Consider the following 25,402-nt stretch of genomic DNA (forward strand, 5'->3'; position numbering starts at 1 on the left):
GTGCTCAACAGACCTTGTTGGAATTTAGATTTTACTAATCTACTAATTTCCAAGACCCTAAAAAGCTAGAACCTCGAGGAAAGATTAAAAAAACGTTGGTCCAAAATGGTTGCTTCTAAGCAGTCTACACATCAAAGGAAAGACACTATTTTAAAAACAAAAATGAAAGTTGTTAGAATCAGAATTTTAGGTTTTGGAGGAATCTTAGCAAACATATAATCTGACAACTTAAAAATATTTAAAATTTTTAGCTCCAGAACTCATCATTCAAACAAAAGCCCATGGTGGGGGGAGAAGGGGAGCCTGGGGCCTGAGAGTTCACTCTACCCCACTACATTTCTAATAGCACCCACTACTCTTGGGGGCCTCGAGGAAGATCCACGGAGCAAAGTTTACACTCATTTAGTCTAATTCTGAGTTACAAATGAGGAAACTAAGGCCCCAAAAGATGAGGTTATTTTCTCAACAATAAACTTATAATTTTGAGAACAGCTTGGAATCCTGAGCATTTCCTCAAAGTCCAGGGTGTTTCCAGTAGACTACTCATTTTTAAATTGTTACACGTTTTAGTTCACAAATTTGACACCGCACCAGTTAAAAACTATGCCAAAGCAAAGTGGAGACTTCAAGAATTCTACTAAATTTGCACTGCAATTATGCTTTTTTCCAGCCACAGTGGTTCTGTGGTAATCAACAATAGTTTCCTTCCATTTTAAATAATTTATTATTTTTGCAAGCCCAATATTTTTATTATTAGACTCAATAGACAAAAAATTACATTTCAATAAATGTAATTAGAACAAATACAGGAAAAAAATTGCAAAAACATGGCATTTATCAAAAGTGTGCATCCAGGTGACTAAACTACAATACTTGTATCTTTTTTTCATTCTGAAATCATCACTAAACAATATTATTGAATGAGATAGTGATTCCCTATATAAAATTTAATATTGAGACTTTGAACAAACAAGTATATCGATATTTACATTTTTTTAACGTGACAAGTAATTTTGCTTCTTGTTTCTTATCTAGTCTATTTGGATCGATGACTGCCATTTCAGGGGATGGGGTATATATAAATTGTTCCTATTGTTTGCTTTCATAACACTTAGTAATTTATTTTTAAACATTATTTTATTGAAAATTTTAAAATAATGATTTTAATGTTTCATTAAATTTTCTAGCAAGGTTTTTATTTATTAGACTCAACATACTTCCCAAATGAAAGCATCTCTAATTTGGTAATTTATGTAAGAAAATATGACTAATTAATATAAATAGATTTACTGCCAACTTTTTAGGAATAAACTTATTTTGTCAAGTAGCCTGTTAAACAGGAGTATGATAAAAACAACTGACAGTAATACAGGTAAATTATAGCCCCATGCTTCATATTATTTTCAGGGAGAAATGTTGTAGGTAACAGGCACAAACAAAAATATGTTATACTTTAAAACCAAAATTCAAATACAATTTTGACACTGCTATTCTACCAAATATTGGACAAATATTAGACAAAGAAACTAGATGTACATTTCAAATAATTACTATTCTGTACACACCTTTGAGGGGAGATAGGAAATGGATAAACAAAATGCTGACAATCTAGCATATGCTGTGACAAATAAGAGTTATACACATGATCACTAATTTTGAATATCAAGATGTATCTGAAAGCTCTTTGTCTTCCCCCACCCAAGGAAATAAGATATTTTATTTGGCTTCTGCTGTCATAATAATGAACAAAAATTTATCAAGTTTCTGCTATATGCCTTGCGACGCCATCCCAAGGAATAAGGATTAAAAAAAGACTTGACTTTGTCATAACATAGTTTGATCTTTTTGAGGCGGCAGAGGACGTACATAGATAAATGAAAGTTAGGGTAGCATATGATCTGCATCAAATTAGTGCTCTAGGCAAGAGTGCTGCCAGGGTATGTGATTAAGGATTTTTCTGGAGTGGAAAGTTCTTGAGAGTAGGATGGCTTGAAAGAAGGTAGTTCTTAGATAGGCAAAGGGAGAGTCATCACAGTATGCACAGATCCAGACAAGATTCTGGGTGCATGCCCAGCAGACTGTGTAGACGTGTTTGGTTGGAATATAGGGGCTGTGAAAGAAAGAATATTCTTGGTGTTGATGATCACATAAATGAAAAGTGGTTGAAAGCAGTTAATGAGAGACATAGTGTGGAGCCTTAAAAACCAAATGAAATTGGGATCTTCCTGCGTGGGAGTGGAAGGAGACAATGTATGAAGGAGCTTCAGATCAGAAACCATAAAATGCTTTTGCCCAATTTTGGAGTGTCTTTGGAAAATCAGTCTGGCAGGAGTATATGTACAGGATTGATTTGAGGGAGGAGAGATTAGAAGCAGGGATACCAGTTAGGAAACTACTGTTACTAGTTTAGTCACCAAGTGATGAAAACCTGGATTACCGAGGATTGAGGATTAGGTATGATGGCACAAGTGAAAAGCCAAGATGACCGAAGATGCTGTGAGCAAGTGGCATAATGATGGATACAATGAATCTTTGTATTTGCTGAATGAATGAATGAAAAAAAGAACAAATGAACAAGGGAGAAAGTGCAGAATGAGAGCTGTTTAAAAAGGGAAAGAAAGTTTGGGTTTAGACAGTAAATTCGTAGTAACAGCAGAATATGGCCGTGAAGGGTGTTGGGAAGTGGTAGGAGATATGAGACTAAAAAGTCTGAGAGCAATCAGGGTTGTAGATATAGACTTAGAGATAGTCTCTAGGGCTGTCAACCTTTAAGACATGGCAGTAGAAGGATCCTGCACAGATAGCTCATGTGCAGAGTATAAACAACAGAGAAGGCTGAAGAATGAGTTTGAGACATGTCCAAATTTAGGGAGATGAAGGAGGAATTGGAATAACAAAGGACCCAGAAAAGATGTAATTGGGAATTAAGTGGAAAAGCAGGGCAATGCAATATCATCAACGTTGATTGGTTCAGAAAGGTTAAAGAGAATGACAGTCAAAGTCACTGATGGTCTTGAATAGCTTCAGTAAAACATAGTGTGAAAGATAAATTGCAATGTTAGGAGTGATAGTAAGTGAAGAGAGCAAGTATATTTAGCAGTAAGAAAACAAAGGACAGCAAATGAAAAAATGAGAAAATAGAGGAAAGGTTTCAGTATTAAAGATATATACAAACTATTCACTGCCTTCCAGGATGTCCAAATTTGAGAAAAATACACAAAATTAAAAGTCCTAAAATGCATGGTAAAGCTTTGTACTGTAGGGCACCATAACTGGCACCTAAGTGGTGTGAAGGTGATATATGTTCAGGTTCCTTAAATAAATTTGATTTCTAATTTTTAGCTTAGCAAGTGAGATGCACATCTTTTGATCAAGGACCCTCTACTAATGCTTTATACTTATAGTCACATTTTATTTTCTTAAATTCTTTTTAACCCAAAGTAGTCTCTGAGTCAAGACACAACAGTGTATTTTGTTCCATTAAATGATGCTTTGTGATATGTAAGATGAAACATAGATAAAACATAGAATTAAAAAAAAGCGCAAAAGGCAAATCATATTTCAATTAACAGGATTTCATCCTATAATATTTTGGAATTTGATTGTGTAAAAGTTACCTATGTGTTGCTTACCTATATCCTCTAATGTTACAAAGATCAGATTATTGCCTGAAACGTCTTGCTCAAGCTCCCTGCCTATCCCCATCCTCCTTCTCCACAGTTCATCCCTGTTCTCCTATTCATTTCCCTAACCATTTATTTCAGGAAATAGCCTATGTTGTCCATGACATCAATCTTGCTCTCTAGGCATAAAATGAGGATAGTAGCTAAAATTTACCAAGTGCTGAGTACAGGCCAGTCAATTCTAGGTGCTGTGCATGGACTGTGTCATGCAATCCTCCCAATGCATTTTACAGATGAGGAAACTGAAACAGAGAGGTTAAGTGACTTGCCCAAGATCACACAGCTTGTAAATGATGGAGTCAAGGTTAGAACTAAGGCAATCTTGCTTTAAAGTCTGTAGCCTTCGCCAATTGCTATGTCACTTCTCACCAGATCCTCTCTATATAAACTCCAAAAGTCTCTAAGTCTCCTCAAATATCCATTCCTTTTATTCACAAAGTTCTCCAGATAGTTGCTTCATTTAGTAAAATTTACTGTGTGCCAATTATGGGCAAACACACTATGCTTGGGGCAGGGTGCCTGGAGTTACTCATGTAGACTTGGGAGCATGAGATGAACAATTCCAAGTCATTACCCTGGAGTGTGAGGGGTTAGGAAAGAGCACACACTGCAGGGCCTCACTAGACTAGACCTGGGTCAGGGACGGTGTCGGGGAGGAGTTGGCCTGATTGAATTTGAATACCGTCTCCAAAATTTACTAGCTGGGAGACCCTAGGAAAGTTATTTAAGCTCTTTCTGGGCCTGTAAATACAGTAAAACTAAAAAATAGGTTACATAGATCTGTTCCCCAAATATCTGTCCTTGTGTCTCTTCCTTGACCATTCACGAATTCAACATCCTACACTGTGCCCATGACTTCCACCTCTGTATCTTATGCTTGGGCTTCTCTTAAGTGCCCTAACTGGTGGAGTTGGCCATCTCCACCTGGATACCTCTGCTCCCAACTGCCTGCCTTTCTCAAAACTGCTGCTTGTTTAAAGTGGTACTGCCCACTTTTGTCACTGGCACTACATTCTTCCAGAAACCCAGGTGTGAAGCCTCTTTTGATTCCTCCTGTCCTTGCCCCTGATGTCTTATCGGTCTGTTTCCAAGTCCTTTTGAATAACTCCTTCCTTTACATTTCTAGTGTCACAACTGCAGTTTCAAACTTCATTATCTAGGCTGAAATATTGCAGTAACCTACTCATCTCTCTAACCAACCTCAGTCTTAAATCCTGACATCAGGTTACTTTTCCTGAAAAACAGTTGATCAAGACTCTCTTGTCCCACTGTGTCTTCTAGCCTTCCCTGCTTATTGTGCTTTCACCCCCATTAGCTTCTCCACTCTATTCCTCACCACTCTCCTTCATATATGTTATATATCAGTCATATTGAAAGGCTAACTGTTCTTACACACACCATGAGGTAGCTTGACTGCCTATGCTGTTTCTTCCATCTGGAATATTTTCTCCATTTCTGAATGTTGCAAAGACAGCTCATCCTTGAATGCTCTCTTCAGATGCACCTTCCAATACAAAATTTTCCTTAAGTCTTTCGTTGGAAATCATCTCTATCTGACAGGATTTTAAACAGCATTTTATTTATCACACTTGTAAGCACTTGACAATTTCTACTTTGTTTTTATGGTGTGTATCTTCTATCTCCTACCAGATGGCAAAGTCTGAATGTAGAATCCAGTTCTGATTCATTCTTATGTGTCCCTAACACAAAGTGTTCAAAAATATAAATAAGTGAATAAAAGGCATGGAAGGCCAGAATGACAGAGGAACAGAAGATTGAAAAGATGAAAGAAAAGAAACAGCAATAGCATACTACCATGATTTAAATTTCAGAGTGCTAAGCAACAGGCATCTCTCCATCACTGGGATTTGAAGTAGAAAAAGTAATTGACTATAGTCACAACATGTAAAAGAGGAATTTCCCAGGAAGGCAATTCTGTGAAAGGAACAAAATAACCTTGATATTCATAGCCTCACACTGCTGAAAGGTACAACTTAATATTAGCCCCAAAGAAGGTTTTTCAACAATACAGATTTTCTTTTTTCTTTTTTTTAAAGAAGTATTGTTAGATCTCAATGAGGCACAGGAAAGAAGAGAAGAGCAAGGAGGTGGAGATATGCTAAGGAAGAAAAATATCTCTCCTAAACTCTGATTTTTGCTTTCACTTGGCAATGCACAAGTCTCTCAGCATCACTCCTTTAAAGATATTGACCAAAAATTACACTAAAGGCTTGTCCCCTAAGATTTTTTTAAACATTTTAAGATTTTTTAAACTATTTTTAAAAACAAAACAAAACAAACCCAACAACTTAGCCAGAACAATTTCACAGGTTTGTGCAGAGATTTTGAGAAAAACAGCATCCTTTAGTAGAAAGCACATGTAGAGAAGTTTGAAAATCAACTATCATATAACTGAAAAAATGGACAGATCAGTTTCAAACATTATTCTCCTTGTCAAGGACTCTGCTTATCAATCTTAAAAGCAGAGAAACAGACGAAGTTCTGTTAGTATTCCCATTTTACTAGTATTATGGGTATCCGCTTCCAATCTCAAAAGTATTAATTTCTTTTAGAGAAATAAAGTACAATTTCAGACTGTACCTTAAACATGCCTGGATTAGAGACCAAGGAAAACAAGTCCAAATGCTACACAAAATTAAAAAATAAAGTGACTCTCTATAAAAGGAATGTCTGATTAGATTACTAGTTTTTGTTTGTTTGCTAATTTTGTCCTGGCCTTTATGTGTATCACAAAATTGTTTACACAAAAGCTTCCCTCAGCGACAAAACACAGATCAAGAAATGAAAGTTCTAATCTATGTGTGTATATATATCATAATAACAATTCAATTTCAAGAACATACCTGGCAATGCCTTAAATGAAAAGACTATTTCTTCAATTTTTTTCTTTTCTTTAAAATTTTGTTTAGATAGCATGAAGTTGTCTTTGTATGTGTGAAGCTATGAAGAGAGAGTGGACTTGTGATTTATTGGCTTGTAAGACCTCCATTACAGCATATAACAATTTCAGATGCAACTTCTGGTTGGATACCATATCAAAATCACCTTGGGCATCATTTAATTACAAAAATTAATCAGTTAGCCTAAATATAAAAACCATGAAGGTATCTCCCTAGAGTTCTTATATGTTTAAAATATAAAACACTCAAAAAAAAAATGTTTACTATATCTGAGTAAACATGAAAAAAAAAAAAAAAAATACCTACCCTGGATTAGCAGCTTCCATCAATAATCAGGTGAAGGAAATCATACTAAAAACAAGGCTACTTCACAGCAAGATTTATTAATACATCCAAAAGAAAGAAAAAATCATTTTGTCACACTATATACAGATAATACATACAGTGTTTTTATACACATATTACATCAGTTTTTACACAAGAAAAATATACATAAAAATGTAAACTTTTGTATACAAAAACCCTTAAACAAATTAAACAAGGACCAGATAACAAAAGGAGACCAATCCATTATTATTTCATCAAATTTTTAAAACAGTAATACAGTACATTCATTGAGATATATGTGAAAAATGTGAGTCACCTCTTTTTGTTTAAAGGGAAATTACAAACTAAAAGGCCATCATCTCCTAAAATGTGATCTCCCCCAGCAACACTGAACCTGATGCCGTAGATGTGCCTTTCCGCCAGAACTGGAGGCTCTTACCAAAATCTGCCCATCTCCTCATCTTGCTCCTACAGACTGTACAGAACAAGTAGCTCCTAGAGTTTGTGCATTTAACTATGCTTCCAGCCGCTATTACATAAATAGAGAAGAATCTCAGTTTGTAAGTTCCCTTTAAGCAGCTTTTTTTTCCTGTAAATATTTTTAATGTATGGCCTGTTAAAAATACTTGTGTGCCAAGGTGAATGAGGACACTGAAAAAGGATTTGAGGACTGCTAGTCCTTGCTACCGTGCAGTTACTTTGTTACAAGAGATTTTAAAACTCTGCAACCTGTCATTTATTGGTTTAAAATAAGCTACCTCACCTTTGATTTCCCACTGCAACTTGGTTTCAACTTACACTTCAGCACTCTAGTTAGTACCATACAATTGCCAAAGGTTTTTTGTTAAAGGCTGCTTCTGATATCAAGTTCCAGTTAAGCTGCTCTGTAAAATCATTCAGCCCCCAACCTCTCTAGTCTTCAGAGGTCCTCGTACTCTACTAGTAGTTTTTTGTAAGATTTTACAATTTAGGATTGTCCATCTACCTTCCTCTCTATATGAGGTCTTGAGATGTAATCTGCTGCCAATTCATCATTGGCATTTTTTCTTAATATTCTTGCATTCAGTATGTCAAATGGATATACTAATGAAAAATACTTGAAGCTGTGGGGAATAAGAATTAAAACTACATCAAACACATGCAGACTCAAGAGTTTTAAAAAAAAAAAGTTTGGTGAAGTCTTTTAACTAAATAAATGCAGAACATGCATAAGACAGCTTCATAAGGAACCTGCCCTCTCTCAAAGATGAATTTTGGACAAGACAGAATAACAATTAGGTGATAAATTTCCCTGCAGCAAGAGAGAGTAGTTAACTTCCCCCAGTCAAAATGACCTCAATGATCATTATTTATTAGAGAAAAGAAGAGGCAAATTGGTGAACTAAGTTGATCAAGGAGATGTTTGATGACATACACTAATAGAAATATTACAATGGCCTTATAACCGAAATAAACAGGCTGGTTTGTGGTACATCTACATTTCAGAGAGAGGAAATATGCACAATGTTCTTCAATAGTCTCCTGCTCTTTCTTACTCCCATGGGGACAGATGACATTTTTTTTTTCAATTACAGATGGCAGTCTCCCTTTCAGTTAAAAAACACAACGATAAAAGGAAAAGGAAGATAAATAAATAATGTATGGATGTCTTTAGATGAGACTTTTAAATGTTCTTTAAATAATTTTTGATAATGTATTTAAAATCATTACATACAACTGCCATTGCAGTGACAATATTCCAGTAGGGGTAGCATTTTGCTAAATGTAAAAGATTGCCATTTAAAACTCATACATATACATGTGTATATACAGGATATCAACACTATTTATATACATATATATCTAGAGAGCAACATTTCATTGCCTTGGAATATCTATATATCCACTCTCACAATATATACTAGAGACATACTGTGTGAGCATATATGAAAGCATATGTACACATGCTCCAACATGTATATATACACTTTAGTCTGTGTGTGCATAAGAGCTTTAAAGGCACAATATATAGGGATGCACGTTTTCTAGAGAGCCGCAGCAAAGTTAAAAACAAAATGCTGTAACTGTGAGAAAACTCAAAAAGGAAACAGCAATATTCATTACAGAAGAATTCATTGAAACAGTTTCATCATGAATAAAACAATTTGGTTACAGAATTCAAGAGGCTTACATGTGACTTTACAGGCCTTCCATTAAAATGAAAATGGTAAATTTATGACTAAACCACAAAAATTCAAAATGACAATAAATTAGGACATAGACCTAGCACTAATACCAGTCATAAAATCATAATTATGTTTCTTTTTCAATCTAAGCAAAATGTCCTAAAATGATCCTAGGTAAAAATTTTCAAATTAGTTTTGTTTGAATATTAGCTTTTTGCCATTGTGGGTTTTTGTTTTTGATTTTTTTTAAGACAAAGATGAATGCCCAATTCTCAAATTTAATATTGAAAATACAACCAAAACTTATATCCTCGGGGGAATTTGAGAGAAAAAGATCTTAACAACTGACTTGTTGAAAGAATATGCTTAAGCTAAATGCTTCTGGGTCAGAAAGGACAGAATTAAGGGGAAAGAGCGAGCACGAGGAAATGAGGTTTTTAAATGATGAGAGACTGACCAGTAGAAGATAGTGAAGATGAAAAAGAATAGTGGAAATGGCAAGTAAGAATAGTTCTGACAGGTATTCACTCATAATATAACCATAAACAAGACTATATTCCAAGGATTCCCATCTCAGTGTGCTCTGATGAAGTGCTCTAGATCTTCACTTCTCTGGCTTCAAGAACAATCTAGAATTTTCCATAGACATATAATCTTGTTTAACAAAGGCTGTTTATCTATTATACACACACATTTTTTAGGGAAATATATGTATATAGCTTTATCTATACACACACATATACATACGTGTATATATAGATTTATACAAATGTATAAATAAACATAATACTTTTCAATCTTTCCATTGACAAGGCAAGTTCACATTCAGCAAAGTGCCACCACATTCCATATACACATCTCTGTACAGATATACATAAAAGGGTCAATTTTCACCCTTCAATCAGGGGGAATTTATTCTAGCAAATCCCATTAACCAGAAACTAAAGGGAGAAATGGCACCAATACAAACTCCCTTCTTTCATTTGCATGCATATGTACAAGAAATATGCAGATTTTTTTTTTTTTAATCCACAAGACAAGAGTGAATGAAACTGGGAGATGCTGCAAAAGTACAATTATAAAAAAGAACATATAAAGTTTTCCCAGGTCTTGACTATACTTAAGGTGACGTATAGTTATACTTAACCTTGATGTAAATGAGGTTTCAAAGATGACTACAAATTCATGTGTATTATCAGTTGTTTTGACATATTTCAAAGTACATGATTTTTATATTAAAAATAAATGTGATTGGAGCATTTAATAACAACTTTAGTTTTGTCTATTTTAGACCACTGGATGCTTCAGTAATGAAAGTACAGAAAAATGGCAACTTAAAACTCAAAATAAAGGAATGTATTTTTTTAAAAATCCATATGATTAAGGTAAAAGCCAGATAGCACAATTATTCTTATAACCAAAATGTGGGGGAGGAGCACTCTAACTCCATACATAATAGTACAACTAAGTGATTAAAAAAATTTTTTATGGAAAAAAATGAAATCGCCCACTTTTTAAATATGCACAGTGAAGTGATCCCACCAACTCTTTAAACAAAGCAGTCCCTTCAAAAAATGGCATTCTTTATAAAATTAAAAACCTATTATTTTTCTTAAATTCACCAAGAAAAGATGATCAACAATATTTTCTAACTCAAGAGTATGAAGAAATCTATTAACATAAAAGAGGTTCAACAGATCTCTGGTCCCACCACCCCCAGCAGATAAAAACAGCTCATATCTGTTTCTCTCTCTTTCTCGTTCTCTCATATTTTTAAGCTCAAAAGCAAGAGTCTGGTCTTACTCATGCCATTTTAAAAACATAGCATAATATAAGTTAATCAAAGGTTAAAATGAAATTTACATGATATCAGAGCTAGCCTTTTAACATAAGAGAACATAATGAAAAATTTGTTGTATTTATACAAGAGACACTGAGAAAGTAACTCTAATACTCTCAACTAAAGAAATCATATTTCTACAATACATTGTTACCTTTTTCTATTTTTACCTAAACACACTTTCATATCTCTCACACACGTGCCCCCAATGTATATTTTTGCATGTGTGTAAAAACACAGACATACACATGCACACAAGTTAGTTAATTCTACTTTTAAGTCACAGTGGGAATTCCTTAGTGAGGAGGGATAAAAAGTTCCTGAAAAAGACGCTGAGAACATCTAGATTTATTATTTTCTTTCTATTTTACTTCTTAACTTACAGAATAAACTGTAAATAAGAGAATAAATCCATAGGAAATAAAAGAGGTCTTAAAAACTTAAGTTTACAAATTCCAGCTACAGTAGTTGGAGATTTACTTGATCTATGTATTTCTATTTACCCTGTAACTAAGCTTCTAGCCATCTTAAGTGTAAACCACAGATCGATCATTTACCAAAGAACATGATTCTCAACAGTTCTATGAGTAGTAACAAATGGTCTAAAGGTGTTCTCCATTTTGAGGCCCCAGGATGTCATTTTATTTTATATATCTGCAAGGTAGCAAAGGATAGCTATACACCTTGACACGGCTGAGATCCAGTGTAAAAAGGTGCTTCACTAGTTTATGTCCAAAAAAAAAAAAAAAAAAAAAAAAAGCTCATATATAATTTTTTAGCTATTAAACACATAGGCAACATAATTCATTACACTCAATACAGCTTTAGTATAAAACTTATAATTTATGAGGTGATGTTAATAGCATAAATTAATATACCTTTTTTTCTCTTAAAATCTACAATAAGTATTCTGAAAGCTCATTGGGGAAGGAAAATTTTAAATAAGAGTTTTAAAGCTGTGCATGATGGGAAAGGATTCTGTATGCTGAAGCTGAGATGAGAGCCTGAAGGAGACAGAAAAAAAAGTCCTAAGCAAGACACTGTGGACTATGAAATCAAAGGTTTTCTCTTTCTTGCGCTCTCTTCAATGATGAGTCACCTTTAGTTTCTTTTAAAACTATTTTCTTTTTTAAAAACTGCCTTAATTTCCACAAGGAATCCCTGAGACATACTCAATACTATACAGTGAAAAGGATTATCACTGTTGAGAGGAACTGATTCAACCTTTCCAAACAGATAATGTCAACAAGTATCAAACTTTCCATCATTTCAGCACTAATTCATTGGAACCAACTATACCTTAACGATGCAGGTTGGAGTCATTTCAAAGCAAATCAGTCTACTCCCCAAGTAAAAGCAATGGTGTGGCATTTAGCTGCATTGGAGCCTTCTGCGCTGCATGTTGAAAATTTTTTCCAAGGGGAACTTTGGGGGCATATAGAGCTTACTTCAGTGGTCCCCAGCTTAAAAAACAAAAAACAAAAAAAACGTGAAAGAAGAGGATTCTATTACTCTCAGGTCAGGATCAGTATAGATCATGCGTGTGTATGCACAGTACTGGGGGTGGCACAGCAAGCGGGAAGAAGCGAAGAAAGAAAGCTGTGCTGCCCTACAGCACTTACTAAGAGTTAGATAAGTTTTTCTCTCATAAGATTGTTTTTCAGTCTAAATTTTAGATCACCAAAAACTTTGCCGCTCAAACTAGCCAAACATTCCCGATACTAGGCAAACTAGGGGAAAGAAAGTCATACCAAATTTGCTTGTTCTCTTTGAATTGCCATATTTTCTTTTATTAGTTCTGTATCACAGTGCAGAGAGGAAAACTAACAACAAATAGGAGCTGGAGTGAAAAAAGCTTTTTGCTGTTTTGAAAGAAGGCTCCCTAAGTTTGACCCACAATTTTAGCATTAATGGTACTGGTAACTACATAACTATGCATCTAGTTTAATCTTTTTTTCCTAACTCACTGATCGGGGAAGACGCTTAACAGACACCAAATATGTTCTTCATTGGTATTTCGTTACAAATCTTTTCAAAGACAGTACTTAAAAATGCTACTTTAATCTATTAAACGTGGATTTTGGCTCCCTCCAGAAACCATGAAACCGTTTTACTTTCTATAGAATGACAGTGAAAGTTCAATTACTTCCAATTTAGTGAGAGAAAAAGTCTACATTCTCCCCCCAAATATATTTCTTGTTCAGGACAAAGTCCTTGGAGAATATAGGTGTTGGTGATAGAACAGACATAAATGAAGACTGTTCAGTATGACTCTATTTTCTTTCAAGGAATCCTTTAAATTGCCTCATCAAACTGCAGAGTTCTGTTGACCATTTAGAAAAGCACTATTATGGAATATTCTATATACACTGGATTAAGAATTTTTAATAGAATTTTAAAAGAACACTCACGAGGAAAATGATGGAAAAACTGAAAGGTAGACATCTAAAAATTTAAATGAATTTCAATAGATTGAATGATTAGTGTTATTAATATCCCCACCTTTTTGCAATATCAGTCCACAACAACCTTTTGCTTCCCATGAACCTTCCTGACGACACCTACCAAAAATCACCACCACCTGCATACGCTCAAGGGTGCAGGGAGGACTTCAGGCCGAGCATCAGCGCTAACAGTATGGTATTTACCTATATATGCTCAAACTCTAGTGCCAATTTATAAAGAGACTGAACGGTGCGAGTCAACAGAAATATAAATTCTTCTATGGGTGAAAAAATTGACCAGATAGCCTGTGTATATCAAGGCTATCATTTCTCTCCTAATCAAAGAACTGTCTGTCTTTGCCTCTGTGGGTCAAGATTATGGATTGAAAATGAGCTCTGAGAAGGAAAAGCTTTAGTGTTAGTCACAAAAAAAGATTACTCTTCACTTTTAGTTGTGAGGTTGGGCTTTTAAATATCTAATCAGCTATTTAAGAAATAAATCTTATAAATAATTATTTGGCAAAAATAAAGTCTTAGCTTTCTTTAGGCTTAAGCCACTGAAGAGGGTAACACCAATTTTAAGGAAAAAAAAAAAAGAAACAAAACCATTGTCTCCATATCTACTCCTTGTTTCTCTTAAATTATAATCTTCTTCTGGAGGGACAAGAGACATGCCATACAGTCTGCAACATGAAACTGCTCAAGAAGTCACTTACAAAGTAGTTACATCACACATAGTAGGTTACTGGAGAAAATAATCCTTCATCAGATAAACTATACAACAAAAATTAGAAAATCTTCGCATTGCATAGTCTGTCATTTGGGTTAAGTGTAATTGCTATCTACTATTATGAATTGTTTACTATTACATAACCTACCCAGATGTGTAAATTGCTAAATTATTTTTATAGAGGAAAATACAATGTCTCAAGTATTTAAAAATAATATTAACAATTATGTGGAGAGAGTAAAGGAGAGAAAACATATTTTCTTCAGTTGCTATAGATCACTGCCAGTGACTATCATATATTTAGAATGGAATTCAGATTCTCAGAGCACAGAATGTATCCATTTACTGCAGCAACTCTGTAAATTAAATCACATGAACAGAATCTAACTGGCCTTTATAAATGGTCCCAAAGAACTGCAGAAACAGAGTGAATCTTCTTTGCTACTATTTCCCATGTGTTTAACACTCGAATAAAAGCTAGTTTCCACCTAATTAGGACCATATTGCTTAGATAAGATTTGTTTCTGATTCCAGCATTGCCTTATGATAGCATAAGTGCTGTTTTAAAAGGCGCTACTTTTTATATTTTGGAATAAAAGATACTTCATTCCTCTCTTTACATGTTCATAGCAAACCTAAGACTAGACCACTAGACTAGAATGGCTCCATTAGGTAGAAAAAAAGCATAACAGATATATTTGGGCTAATAGGTGTTCTTTTCTCTTCAAAAAGGGACTCACAACAAAAGGCAAGAGCAAAGCAAATTACAAGCTTAGATATTCATTTTGAAGTAGATGAAATGAGAGGAAAAGTTGTTTTGCTAATTTCTCAACCCTACACTGCTACCTTCTAGGGGTGCCCTTTCCTCAAGTTATCACTGTGGGCATCTAAACAAAAATGAATTTCCTCAAAGTTTTTGGTGTAAAGCTGTAACTGGCAACATTCCTGATCATTTCATGCCTCCTTACTAGAAAGCAGAGAAGGGCTTTTAAATGCACGTAAAACAGAAAACTGCAAACAACAAAATGTGCAACTTACCGCAAACTCAGTTTTGATAACTGAAGAATTTTAAGCAGCTAACATGAAGGACAATAGACAGACAAAGTCAAATCTACTGCCCATGACTTTCCCTTTGCTGTCAAATAAGGGCTGATAAGGAAGTCACTGTGCTGCTCTGCTACAACCTTTAATTAGTGCACAATGGAGACTAAACCAAATCATTGGGGATGGACAGTTGTCTAGCGATGACCATAATGGGATCTGAAAATAGTTTAGCAAGCTAAATGACACTTTTAAGCAGAGATAACTGCTCGTAATCATTCCATTACAGTACATTAAAAGAAAAAAGCTTACTACCATAAGGTTCACAGGTGAGGAGTAGTCAAATTACCTGTTCTCACCATTCAGGATAGAAATTTATGGTGATACCAAATATAATTTTGCTTTGTGACATCATTTATAATTTAGAAATTTCTCAATCTGCAAAAAAGACAAAGCTATTAAAAAATAAATCTTCCAATCATTTTCATGATTAAAAAAAAACCTAAATATATTACAAACATTTTTTTGGCCCACAAAAAATTTTCAATAAATACAAAATAGGGCATATAATGAACTCATATAGTCATGTGATATTCCCCCTCTATAATCTCAGGCATGAGGTATCTGCATAATGCCTGCTGATCACCATCATTCCTTGAAAAAGCAAAGAAAGAAAAGCTTTCAAAAGAAGGGAGAGGTTAGAACTAGCATGGCATAAGGAGAATACATATAGGGAATAGGAAAATACACACAAATCTTTACCTGTTAGAAAGGAATTAAGCTTAAACATTCCCTGACAAATGAATTACTGTACGATATCATTAATAGATATGTTCTCTCTACTAGTCTTTTAAAATATACATATGTAAATTAGACCAGACTCAGGTATAAATAGCTGATGGCATCTCAAGGGACAGTGAAACTTCTCAGCAAAAGCAGAGTACAGATGCCTTTAAAATCTAGTAACTCCCTTCTCTGGGATTTAAAAAAAAAAAAAAAAAGCAGGCAAGAAGAAACCTCACATATTCATTTCATAATAACCAATTACCCAATATGACTTTTAATCTTAAAATCCTGGTACTCGTCCCCTAAACTATTTCCAAATTTACTTAAACCTAAATACTTAAATTATTTTAAAAGTACCAAAGGGTGGGTAAAATTTACGTTGATTTCCATATTCTGCTTTGAAAAAATCTTTAAAAATGTGTATCCTTCAGATATTACACATCACTTCACAACTGGTACATTGCTTCTCCAAGTGCCTTCCACATTTTACAAATCTTAGCAAAGAATCACTACTGTAAACATGAAGAATTCAAAAGCAAAAGATGGATCAAGGAGTTCACAGATCCCATTTTTCCAAATCTATCTGACCTATCCTGATTTTCATGTCAAAATGTTTTCTTTAATTACACCTTGCAAATATTTTCCACGAGAGGGATTTAGAAACAAACACATGTCTGAAAAGGCAACATGACCACGGTCCTCAGAATAATCTCAGCAACCTTGCTTAGTTGCTCCAGGCAAGCTTTTCATGACATCCCCATGTCACTGACATGAATTCAGCTTTTGGGTTCCATTTCTCCTTGGCAGAAAAGGGTTGTGGTATTCACGCAACCAGACCACCACTCTCTATTTAGGAAACTTTAGATAAATCAATGGGAAGGGGTGATCAACCTTATTAAGGCTGTAAGATGTGGGAAGGAAGAGAAGTAGGAGCCTCAAATTCGCTAGGAAAAAAAAACAACAACAATGGAACAGCTGCTTCCTGTCCTGCACAAAAACACAGGCATGGGAGCACACATACACACAGGCAGTCAAAAGACTACCTTTTTTCTTTTCAGTTAAACATGATCACAATAGGAATCCTGGCCTCACTGTGGTGTTTAGCAGTTGGTGCTAAGTCAGAGCCTTGATCTCTCTCTACACACCACTTGCTTTCTTACACAGGAACTCAATAGGATCATTCTATCTAGAACCACCTATTTAAAAACCTGGCAATCAAATGGAAAGCACTGATTTGAATACTAGGAAATAGTAAAGGGCACTGGTAATCTGAGGTATCTTCCACTTCTAGACTCACTGCTAAAAAATCAATTCTATCCAGTCACTGTGCTGAAGCACTAAGGAAACCACTGGGATAGAGTGAACCTGCCAGGAGGGAATGAGCACCAGTGCAAAGGAGCACATGTGAGCACTGAAGCAAGGTCCACTGCAGGGAACTTGTTTAACTGGAAAAGTGGGTTCCCCTCTAGTCCCCTTCTGTTATTTTTAAAATCTCCTTTAGGAAAAGGGGTGAGGGGTATTAAAGAGGAAACAAAGATAGAAAACGGGTTCCCCACCTGCCTGCAGACACACAGACACGCTCAGTTAGGGGAGGTAAAGGGAGAAGATGCATTATTGGTACTTGTAGCTGTGGCACCTGTTACTGTGAAGCCTGTAGGAGGGGCTATAGAGCTGTGGCTGGGCTGCAGGTCCTTAGGAATGCCACTGTGAGAACTCAGCTGGTGGCCAAAGGCTGCGCTGAACTGAGGGAGTTGCTGCTTGGGAGAGGTGGAGGCCATTAGTTCAGCAGAAGGCCCCATGCCACTGAAGCTGGTCTGCGGCAACCCCGGAAGCACACTGGAGCTGCTGGGGGTCACGGTGGCGAAGGCAGGCTGTGTGGTCTCTGAGTTCGAGGTGGTGGGTGGCGTGGACAGGGAAGTGGAGAGAAGATGTCCATCTGCTCCAAGAAGGTTGCTAAATGGAGAAGGATCCCCAAGGTTGACAGGGAGATTACCCCAGTGAGTTCTGGGGTTTACCACTCCTCCAAGTGGCACCTCAAGTTGGGTTGGGAGCAAGTGCTGCGCCATGATGGGCATCTCTGCTGAAAAGGTAGCTGCCATATTATCACCAGAGTAAGATGTTGTGTGGGGAGAGGTGATATGGTCACTGTAGGGAGACGGCACGTGCTCACTATCATAATGGCTTCCTTGGGGCGAGGAGTGTGAAGGATCACTGCTGTATTGCTGTCGTGAGGTGATTAGGTCATCTGCCTTGCTCAGCAGCTGGGCAGGATGTGGCCTCTGGGAGGCATGGCTGCCATCATGAAGTCCATGAAACTGTCCTGGGAAGGCTCTCTCCCCAAGTGCACTCTGGCTGATCAGAGTGGCAGAAGTAAGGCCAACGTTGGCTGGGGCAGAGAACTGCCCCTGGATCTGCCCTGCCAGGGGTGTAGGTGGGTTAGACAAGGTAGCAGAATGGAGCAGATTCTCGTCCAGCTCTAGACTCGAAAAATTATCATGTACTATACGCCCATTCAATAGCTCCCCTAGGTCCGTGTTTACTTCTCGGCTCAGGGACTGAATTCCTGAAGCTCCAGTACCTGTGGAGAATACCCCTATTCCTCTCTCTGACAAATCCTGGACTGGCACACCATCTGACTGGGTAAGCACCCCAATGGTACTCAGGCACTCGAGAGAAGTTACAGCCTGCAAGGCCCGTTCAAGTTCCTCGGCCTCTTCAGTGGTCGGGAGGAGGTCTCCATTCTTTCCTGAGTAAACAGAAGCCATCAAGAATCAGTATAGCTTTTATCTAACCTAAAACACAAAAGTCATACATTTGAGTTATTTTTAAGACTATTCTATCGAAAAGAGAGACCCAGTTGAAAAAAGCAGTTTTCACGGGATAGCATTGGAAGGAAAAAGTGAAATATTAAGCTGCAGGACAAGTGTGGAATGTCAAGCTGTCCTGGAACTTGAAGCATGATCTTTAGTTTATTTAAAAGACTCAGAAAAAACAACCTATCAAAATGTTAAATTCTTAGGATTACTAATTTAAAACTCCCAGTGACTATCAGACAAAGGTTTTTAACTAAAATTATATCAAAGTTATTAAAATAGAGAATACATCAAGTTGACTCAGATTTGAGACAAAAGGTTGGGTAGGAGAGTCTACACTTGGTTCGTCTACTCCTAGACTCTTCCAGCTTGAAGGACAGCTGTGGAGGAACAGAACACAGAGATCCACTCATATATTTTAGCATAACATTAGCACTTAGCTCATTCTGTGGGTTATCTTTCAAAATGCTTTTGCTTTACTTTCTAATCCTCCCTCCTCATTCTTCTCAACTTCTAATTTTAATAAAATAGAAGCCCATGAATCTACTTTGATTTCATTTCCAATATAAAAAAATCTATTAAGAACTTGATTTATCACTACAAAAGTATCCAATTTTTAACGGTGAAAGAAACATTCCAAGAGTATAAAGATTTCTCTTGAAAGGTCTGGGAAATTGATTGGTAGGATTAAGCAAATTTTGTTTTGAAAAAGGTACACTTCAGTTGAAGTACAGAGTGTTAAAAAATGAGGGCAGGTTCTACAAGATTTCAATATAAACTCATGTTTAAAATTTCTTTGCTCAAAAATAAAGTAAAATTACTCACTTTAAAGAAACAAAGTCACAAGCCTAGCTATCAAACTGTAAATACACTACTGAGCTCTTAATATGGTTAGACAACAGGATCACCTTTTAAAATAGCTTTAGCAGTATTATATCTTCTATCTACAATGAAAGACGTTATATATGAGGAGAAATACTTCAAACACATTGTAAAAAACAATTTCCCTTCTTATAAACTCATTTTTAAAGTTAGCTTCCTTGAATCAAAATATTGACCATACCTTCAAAAAAATCAAAATCTTGTAAGTCATCAGGTAGCCGGGGTAGGACATCTGAAAAGTCCTCTTGGTTCAATTCCAAGTCATGTGGAATGTCAGTGATCTCATTGGCAATGTCATCTGGCAACTCATCAGCACTCAGCTCTGGCGTGGATGGGCTCCTAGGAAGATGACACGGTTGGTCCCACTATCCCCCTTTCAAGCTTCATAACAACGTCACCAAGACAAGTTCATCAAACATAAAGGAAAGCTAATGCCTTTTACATTTTCTATAATTAATGCAAACATGGGAAATCCTAACTTAAAATGAGTATCTCTTTTCCTTTTAAGAGAAGGAAATTTGAAAGCAGTGTTACTGCAAAAAGACAGCTCTCACTGTAGGCAGTCACATATTTCTGCAACCTTTACCCACATAGGGAAGATAACCATTAATAGGTAACATTTTTACCTCAATTGAGTAGGATGGATCACAATTTGGTAAACCAACAATGTTTTAAAACTTTTTGGCAGAGTTTCAAATCTGGTTAAAATAATAATTTTTAAAAATGAAATAAATATAAAACTGATGCTAGCTGAAACAGAAGCCTTATTCATCTGGTCAAAAATGCTTACCCCTGCCAAAATTAATCATGCATCAGATTTCTGATGGAATATTTCTGTTAGAAGACATATGGGATTCCTGTTCAAATAGGAACGTCTGAGAGTATACAATTAAAGTCTCAGTATCCGCATTTCTTCTCTTCAAACAAGAGAGAAGAAATTTTATTTCAGATCTAACCCAGTCATATATTTAGCAAAATTTGTACCCAAACTGTAAAAAGTCTAGGCTGCTATACTGAGTGGCTTCTGTAGTCTAGTTCCAACTCTAGGGTGCTAAAGGCAGCTAGGTGCTCTGAGAACAATCAGAAAACAACTGAAAGGCCAAGCCAACCCTGACGCTGTTGCTGACCGGATCTGGGAGCTCTCCACTGGCAGTGAGACGCTGGTGGGCATGCTGAGGTTCCCTTGGGGCACTGCAGGGGGAATGGGTTTTTGGGGTCGACGAGGTCCACGCCTTCTCTTCTTCTTGTGTTTTTTGGTAAGTGCAGGAGGCTTGGTTTTTTTCCTGGGTTTCCTCTGCTGCTGGTGCTGAACTTTACGGGAGCTATCTCCTCTCAAGAAATTATCCTTTGGAATAAAAAAATGGGTATTTTAAAACTGAGATTATTTGGGGAAAACCTATCAACTATCCAAAAAATACTTACATGTCATAATATTCTGTTTTAATGCCTAAACATACTGTATGCCTAAAAATATGTATAACAATAATTAAATGAATAGGTCATTTAATTCAAGTGAATTCAATATATATTTTTATATATTGAGTTCATCCCATATAAAAAGATATTGTGATAGGGCCTGTAGTATTAAAAAAATGAATAAAATTTCATCTGTTTTTTTAAAAAAAAGGAAAGCGACAATACAAGTATACATAAATACAGTACAGAGAAAATTGGGCACCTCCTATGGGCACACAGAAGGAAAATCAATTATTTTTAGTTTTGTGGAACTGAAGGATAAGTAGGATTTTCAAGGGTTGGCGCAAGGGGTAGGAGATGGTTATTTTAGGCTAAAGGAATGGCATAAAATAAAAGGAACACAAATATTGGGCATGACTGTATATATAGAAAAAGGGGATGAAATATAAAAGTAAGTTATAAAGAAGTTTGGGACCAAAACATGTATGACTTTGGATACCCTGTTACGGCTTTTAAACTTTATAAAGGGATAAATAGAAGAGGCAAGTGAGTGGAGGCACAGGTGAAATCTGATGCTCATTTCAAGGGTTGATATGGCTAAAGATTATTGGCACAGGAATGAAAAAACAAGGGCCTGTCATAACAGAAATGCTCAGGATTTGATGGCTCCATGGATATGGGGAGGACGAGGGGCATGCAAACCTCTAAAATGACTCTACAGTTTCTGGTTTGGGTGATAATTAGATGATGTTATCATGAAAGGGAACACAGCAGCAGCAGAAGATTAGAAGAAAAATTAAGGAGTTCTGTTTGGCTCACATACAGTTTTAGGTATGAAGATGTCTAGGGAGGTAGTGGAAAACTGTATTTGGTGCACAGGAGTAAAAGAAAGGAATGGAGATGTAAGCTTGGAAATCAATTGCACAGTAAAAGTCCTTCAAGTGTTTACATGGGCCATGAAGATAAGGTAAAGAGAGAAGACAATGAGGATACAGATTTCTACAACTGTAGCAATTATATGACTAGGCAAAGAAAGAGCCAGTAAAGAAGAACATTTAAAGATGTACATTCAAAATGCGTGTTCTCAAGAAACTGACAACATAACTAGCTTTCTTCAGCTAATACTGTACTCTAAAATCTGTTAGCCAAACTTAATCAATTACAAGATGTATATTTTCATACCTCTCTGTTAGGGAAGCACCTTATAATTGACGGCATCTTACAGTTGCTGTCAGGTGATGGTCATTATATGGCATTACCTATACAGGCTCAAACTCTTTGTATTAACATCTTTTGAACCGAGGTAGGTGCACTGTTTGTACTGTACATGTGGAGGGAAAACTGTTGTGTATGCAGAAAGGCACAAAGAGCAACAGGTATAAAATTGATATTAGTGAAGAAAATACTCATTGTCAAAGAACTGACCACAATTCTGTATTTTTTTTTTTGCCAAGCAACAACCAAGTGGGAATGGAAAATACCTACAAAGATGAAGCTGTGTTATAGCTGAAATATGTGGAAAATATTGCCTTTCATATAACAAATAATACAGACAAAACCAGGAGTGATATATAAGATAAAAACATATGTCTAAATAACTCTAAAAGAGCTCTTTTGTTAAGTATAAAAGAATAATTCTAAGTTATAGGAAAGCGCTGTATCACTGGCAGCAGTTTTTCTTTCTTGGTGGCATAAAAACGAAAGTGTTTTTGACAACTGATGTCACCTTCGATTTGATGAATTGCAGTAATAATTCTTATAAGGAAACACATAAAAGATTGCAGTGAAGTATGTGAAGTACCAGTATGTGAAGACTAACAACTATTGCCAGCATCAAACAAAATTCAAAATGAGAGTTTAAATTAAGGTATTACATTCAGGAAATCTAACAGAAGTTTAATCCCTGCTAAATACCCGAATCCAAACACAATTACACTTGTAAGGCACAAATACACAAATTGATAACACAAAAGAAAAGGTATCAGTATGGTCTTCTTTCTAGAGTCTGTAGTTTTTTTTTGACTCAACATGTGAGATCTAATTTTATTAGATCCAGTTTGCAATTCAACAAATAGGAAATGAGCAACTACTAGTCTGAACGTTGTGCTAGGCATCTATTTCAGGTTTTCCCTTTAGGACCACTGCTGATCTTAAGCAACAGAAAATCAGAGAGCTTTGGCCCAATACACAGCAAGTCCTAGTTGTGAGACTCCAAAGGGTCACCTGGTCCTAGTTCTAGGCTCATGCCTTTTTCTCCAAAGTTAATGCCTTGGAGCCCTGCCTCATGCTTGGTAACATGCCAGGTACTCCACACAGAACTGCCCATCCGTAATCAAGACCCTGCTTTACTCTTGACAGCATGTCAGCTCTTCCAGAGAGCTAGAGCCCCTTCTTGCTAGAGGCTTTCCCAGTGCAACTTTTAACTGGCCTAGCTTCACAAATACTTCCAGCTTTCTCATTGTTTCACAGTTCTAATTATCCGTCAAGACAATCCGTTTACTAAATTAATGTCTGTTGTATGATTTCCATACCTGCTGGGATACTATGTTCTGCCTGCTACCCTGGACTCCCTGCAGCTTCGGTCTTTTCTACCAATGGCTGTTCCTTCCTGACGGCTGGGTCTAGTTCTAAATCCTGACCCTCCCAGCCACATGCCTAACCACTCACTTTCAGCAATTGCTTACTGATGTCATTGTCCTAAGCAATGGGGATCCAGCAATGAACTGCCCTTGTAAAATTTATATTCTCATAGGGGGAGACAGAATAAAGAAACAAATTGATAAATAATATAATGTTAGGCAGACATAAATGATAGGGAAAAAAATAAGGTAGAGTAGGAGAATAAAAAGTGACGTGGTAGAAGGTAAGCAGAATTATTTGATGAGATGACATTTGATCAAATCCTGGATGAAGTGAAGGAATGAGCCATGTAGAAATATGGGAAAAGAGCTTGTCAGGAGAAGAGAAAAACAAGTGCAAGGCCCCTGAGATGGGAACATACCTAAGTATTCAAGAAATAGCAAGAAGGCTCCTGCTGCTGGATCTCCAGGAGTGAGAAGGAGAGGGGCATGATATAAGGCTAGAAAGGTCGCCAGAGGCAGATCAGGAAGTGCCTCATAAGCCATGGTAAGAATTGTGGATTTAACTGTAGATGTAATAGGAAGCCACTGGAAGGTTTTGATCAGGGGACTAAAATGATCAGATCTACATTTTAAAAGGCCTGCTCTAAAAGCTATATACTGTATGATTCCATTTATATTACATTCTGGAAAATGTAAAATTTTAGGGACAGAAAACAGATAATAGGGTGGAAAGCATTAACTATAAAGGGGCTGCACAGAGAATTTTGGGTTATGATGTAACTGTACTATATCTTGATTGTTGTGATGGTTATATGACTGTATGCATTTGTCAAAACTCACATAGAACTGTATACCAAAAAGGGTGAATTTTACTACATGTAAATTCAAAGAAAGTGGAACATGTACATATACTCACATACATATACATGGCTTACTCTGGGTGCCATGTGAACATTACACTGGCTAGGATGGCGGGGTGCAAGTAGAAGGAAGAGCAATTAGGAGATTATTGAAATAATCTAGGCAAAGATGATGCCATCTCAGGATAGGATGGTAGCAGTCAAGATGTAAAATGTATTTGGATTCAGGATATTATTTGAAAGTAGATCCAAGAGATTTGCAGACAGTTTTTGGCACCTAGTGACACTATCTCACTGCGGTGGGCTGATGGGCTATGAGTTTTTGTTACACTCTCATGTAAATTTTAACTTAAAACAAAAATAGCTCAAACCAGTGTCAGACTCTGTAACTGCCTGCAGAAAGAAAACCATTTTCAAACTTTTGTATTGCAAATACCTTTTAATTAAAAAGTCACTTTTTAATCATTGAAGCATAGCTTCCCTATTTACCTAGTCTTATTAGAGGTATGCTGGAATTGTAGAACTTTAAATCCAAACTATACATCTGGGATCATTTACTTCAGTGGTTTCTAAGCTGCAGTGTCCATATCCTCAAGGGTCTGTGCAATCATCAATGAAGGTCCATAAAAGTGGTTCAAAAAACACACAGCAATCATACCTTAACCAAGATAAAGCCTGCATAAACTAACACAAATGTCCATACTTTAAATGTTTTAAAATTAAAATGAGAAAATAAGTATTTTTTCAATATTTGTATATGTAATTCAGTATACAGATCTTTTCAAAACATGTAGGCCATAAAAGAAATCTAAAAAATAAAAGAGGTTCTTGGTGAAGAAGCTGGTGAGCTATAAACATGGAAACTGAGGTGCAGAAAGGTTAAATCATTAGCCCCTAGTTACACATTTAGCT

General features: G+C 36.2%; 1 protein-coding gene across 7 annotated transcripts in view; it reads right to left on the reverse strand.

The window, feature by feature from the left end:
• Nucleotides 1-6,984: 6,984 nt before the first annotated feature.
• Nucleotides 6,985-25,402, reverse strand: part of INO80D (INO80 complex subunit D) — a 99,107-nt gene continuing 80,689 nt past the window's right edge. For 6 of the 7 annotated variants that reach the window (XM_037850066.1, XM_037850069.1, XM_037850064.1 and 3 more), the window contains exons 9-11: nucleotides 20,760-20,977; nucleotides 19,814-19,971; nucleotides 6,985-18,683 (exon numbers count right to left, since the gene is read on the reverse strand). In XM_037850066.1, coding sequence (XP_037705994.1) covers nucleotides 17,518-18,683; nucleotides 19,814-19,971; nucleotides 20,760-20,977 — 1,542 coding nt within the window. In that variant the 3' untranslated portion in view covers nucleotides 6,985-17,517. The remainder of the gene's footprint in view (nucleotides 18,684-19,813; nucleotides 19,972-20,759; nucleotides 20,978-25,402) is intronic. The other variant, XM_037850068.1, reaches the window with a different exon arrangement.

Source organism: Choloepus didactylus, chromosome 9, assembly GCF_015220235.1.
Source record: "Choloepus didactylus isolate mChoDid1 chromosome 9, mChoDid1.pri, whole genome shotgun sequence".
In the NCBI taxonomy this organism is placed as follows: Eukaryota; Metazoa; Chordata; class Mammalia; order Pilosa; family Megalonychidae; genus Choloepus; species Choloepus didactylus.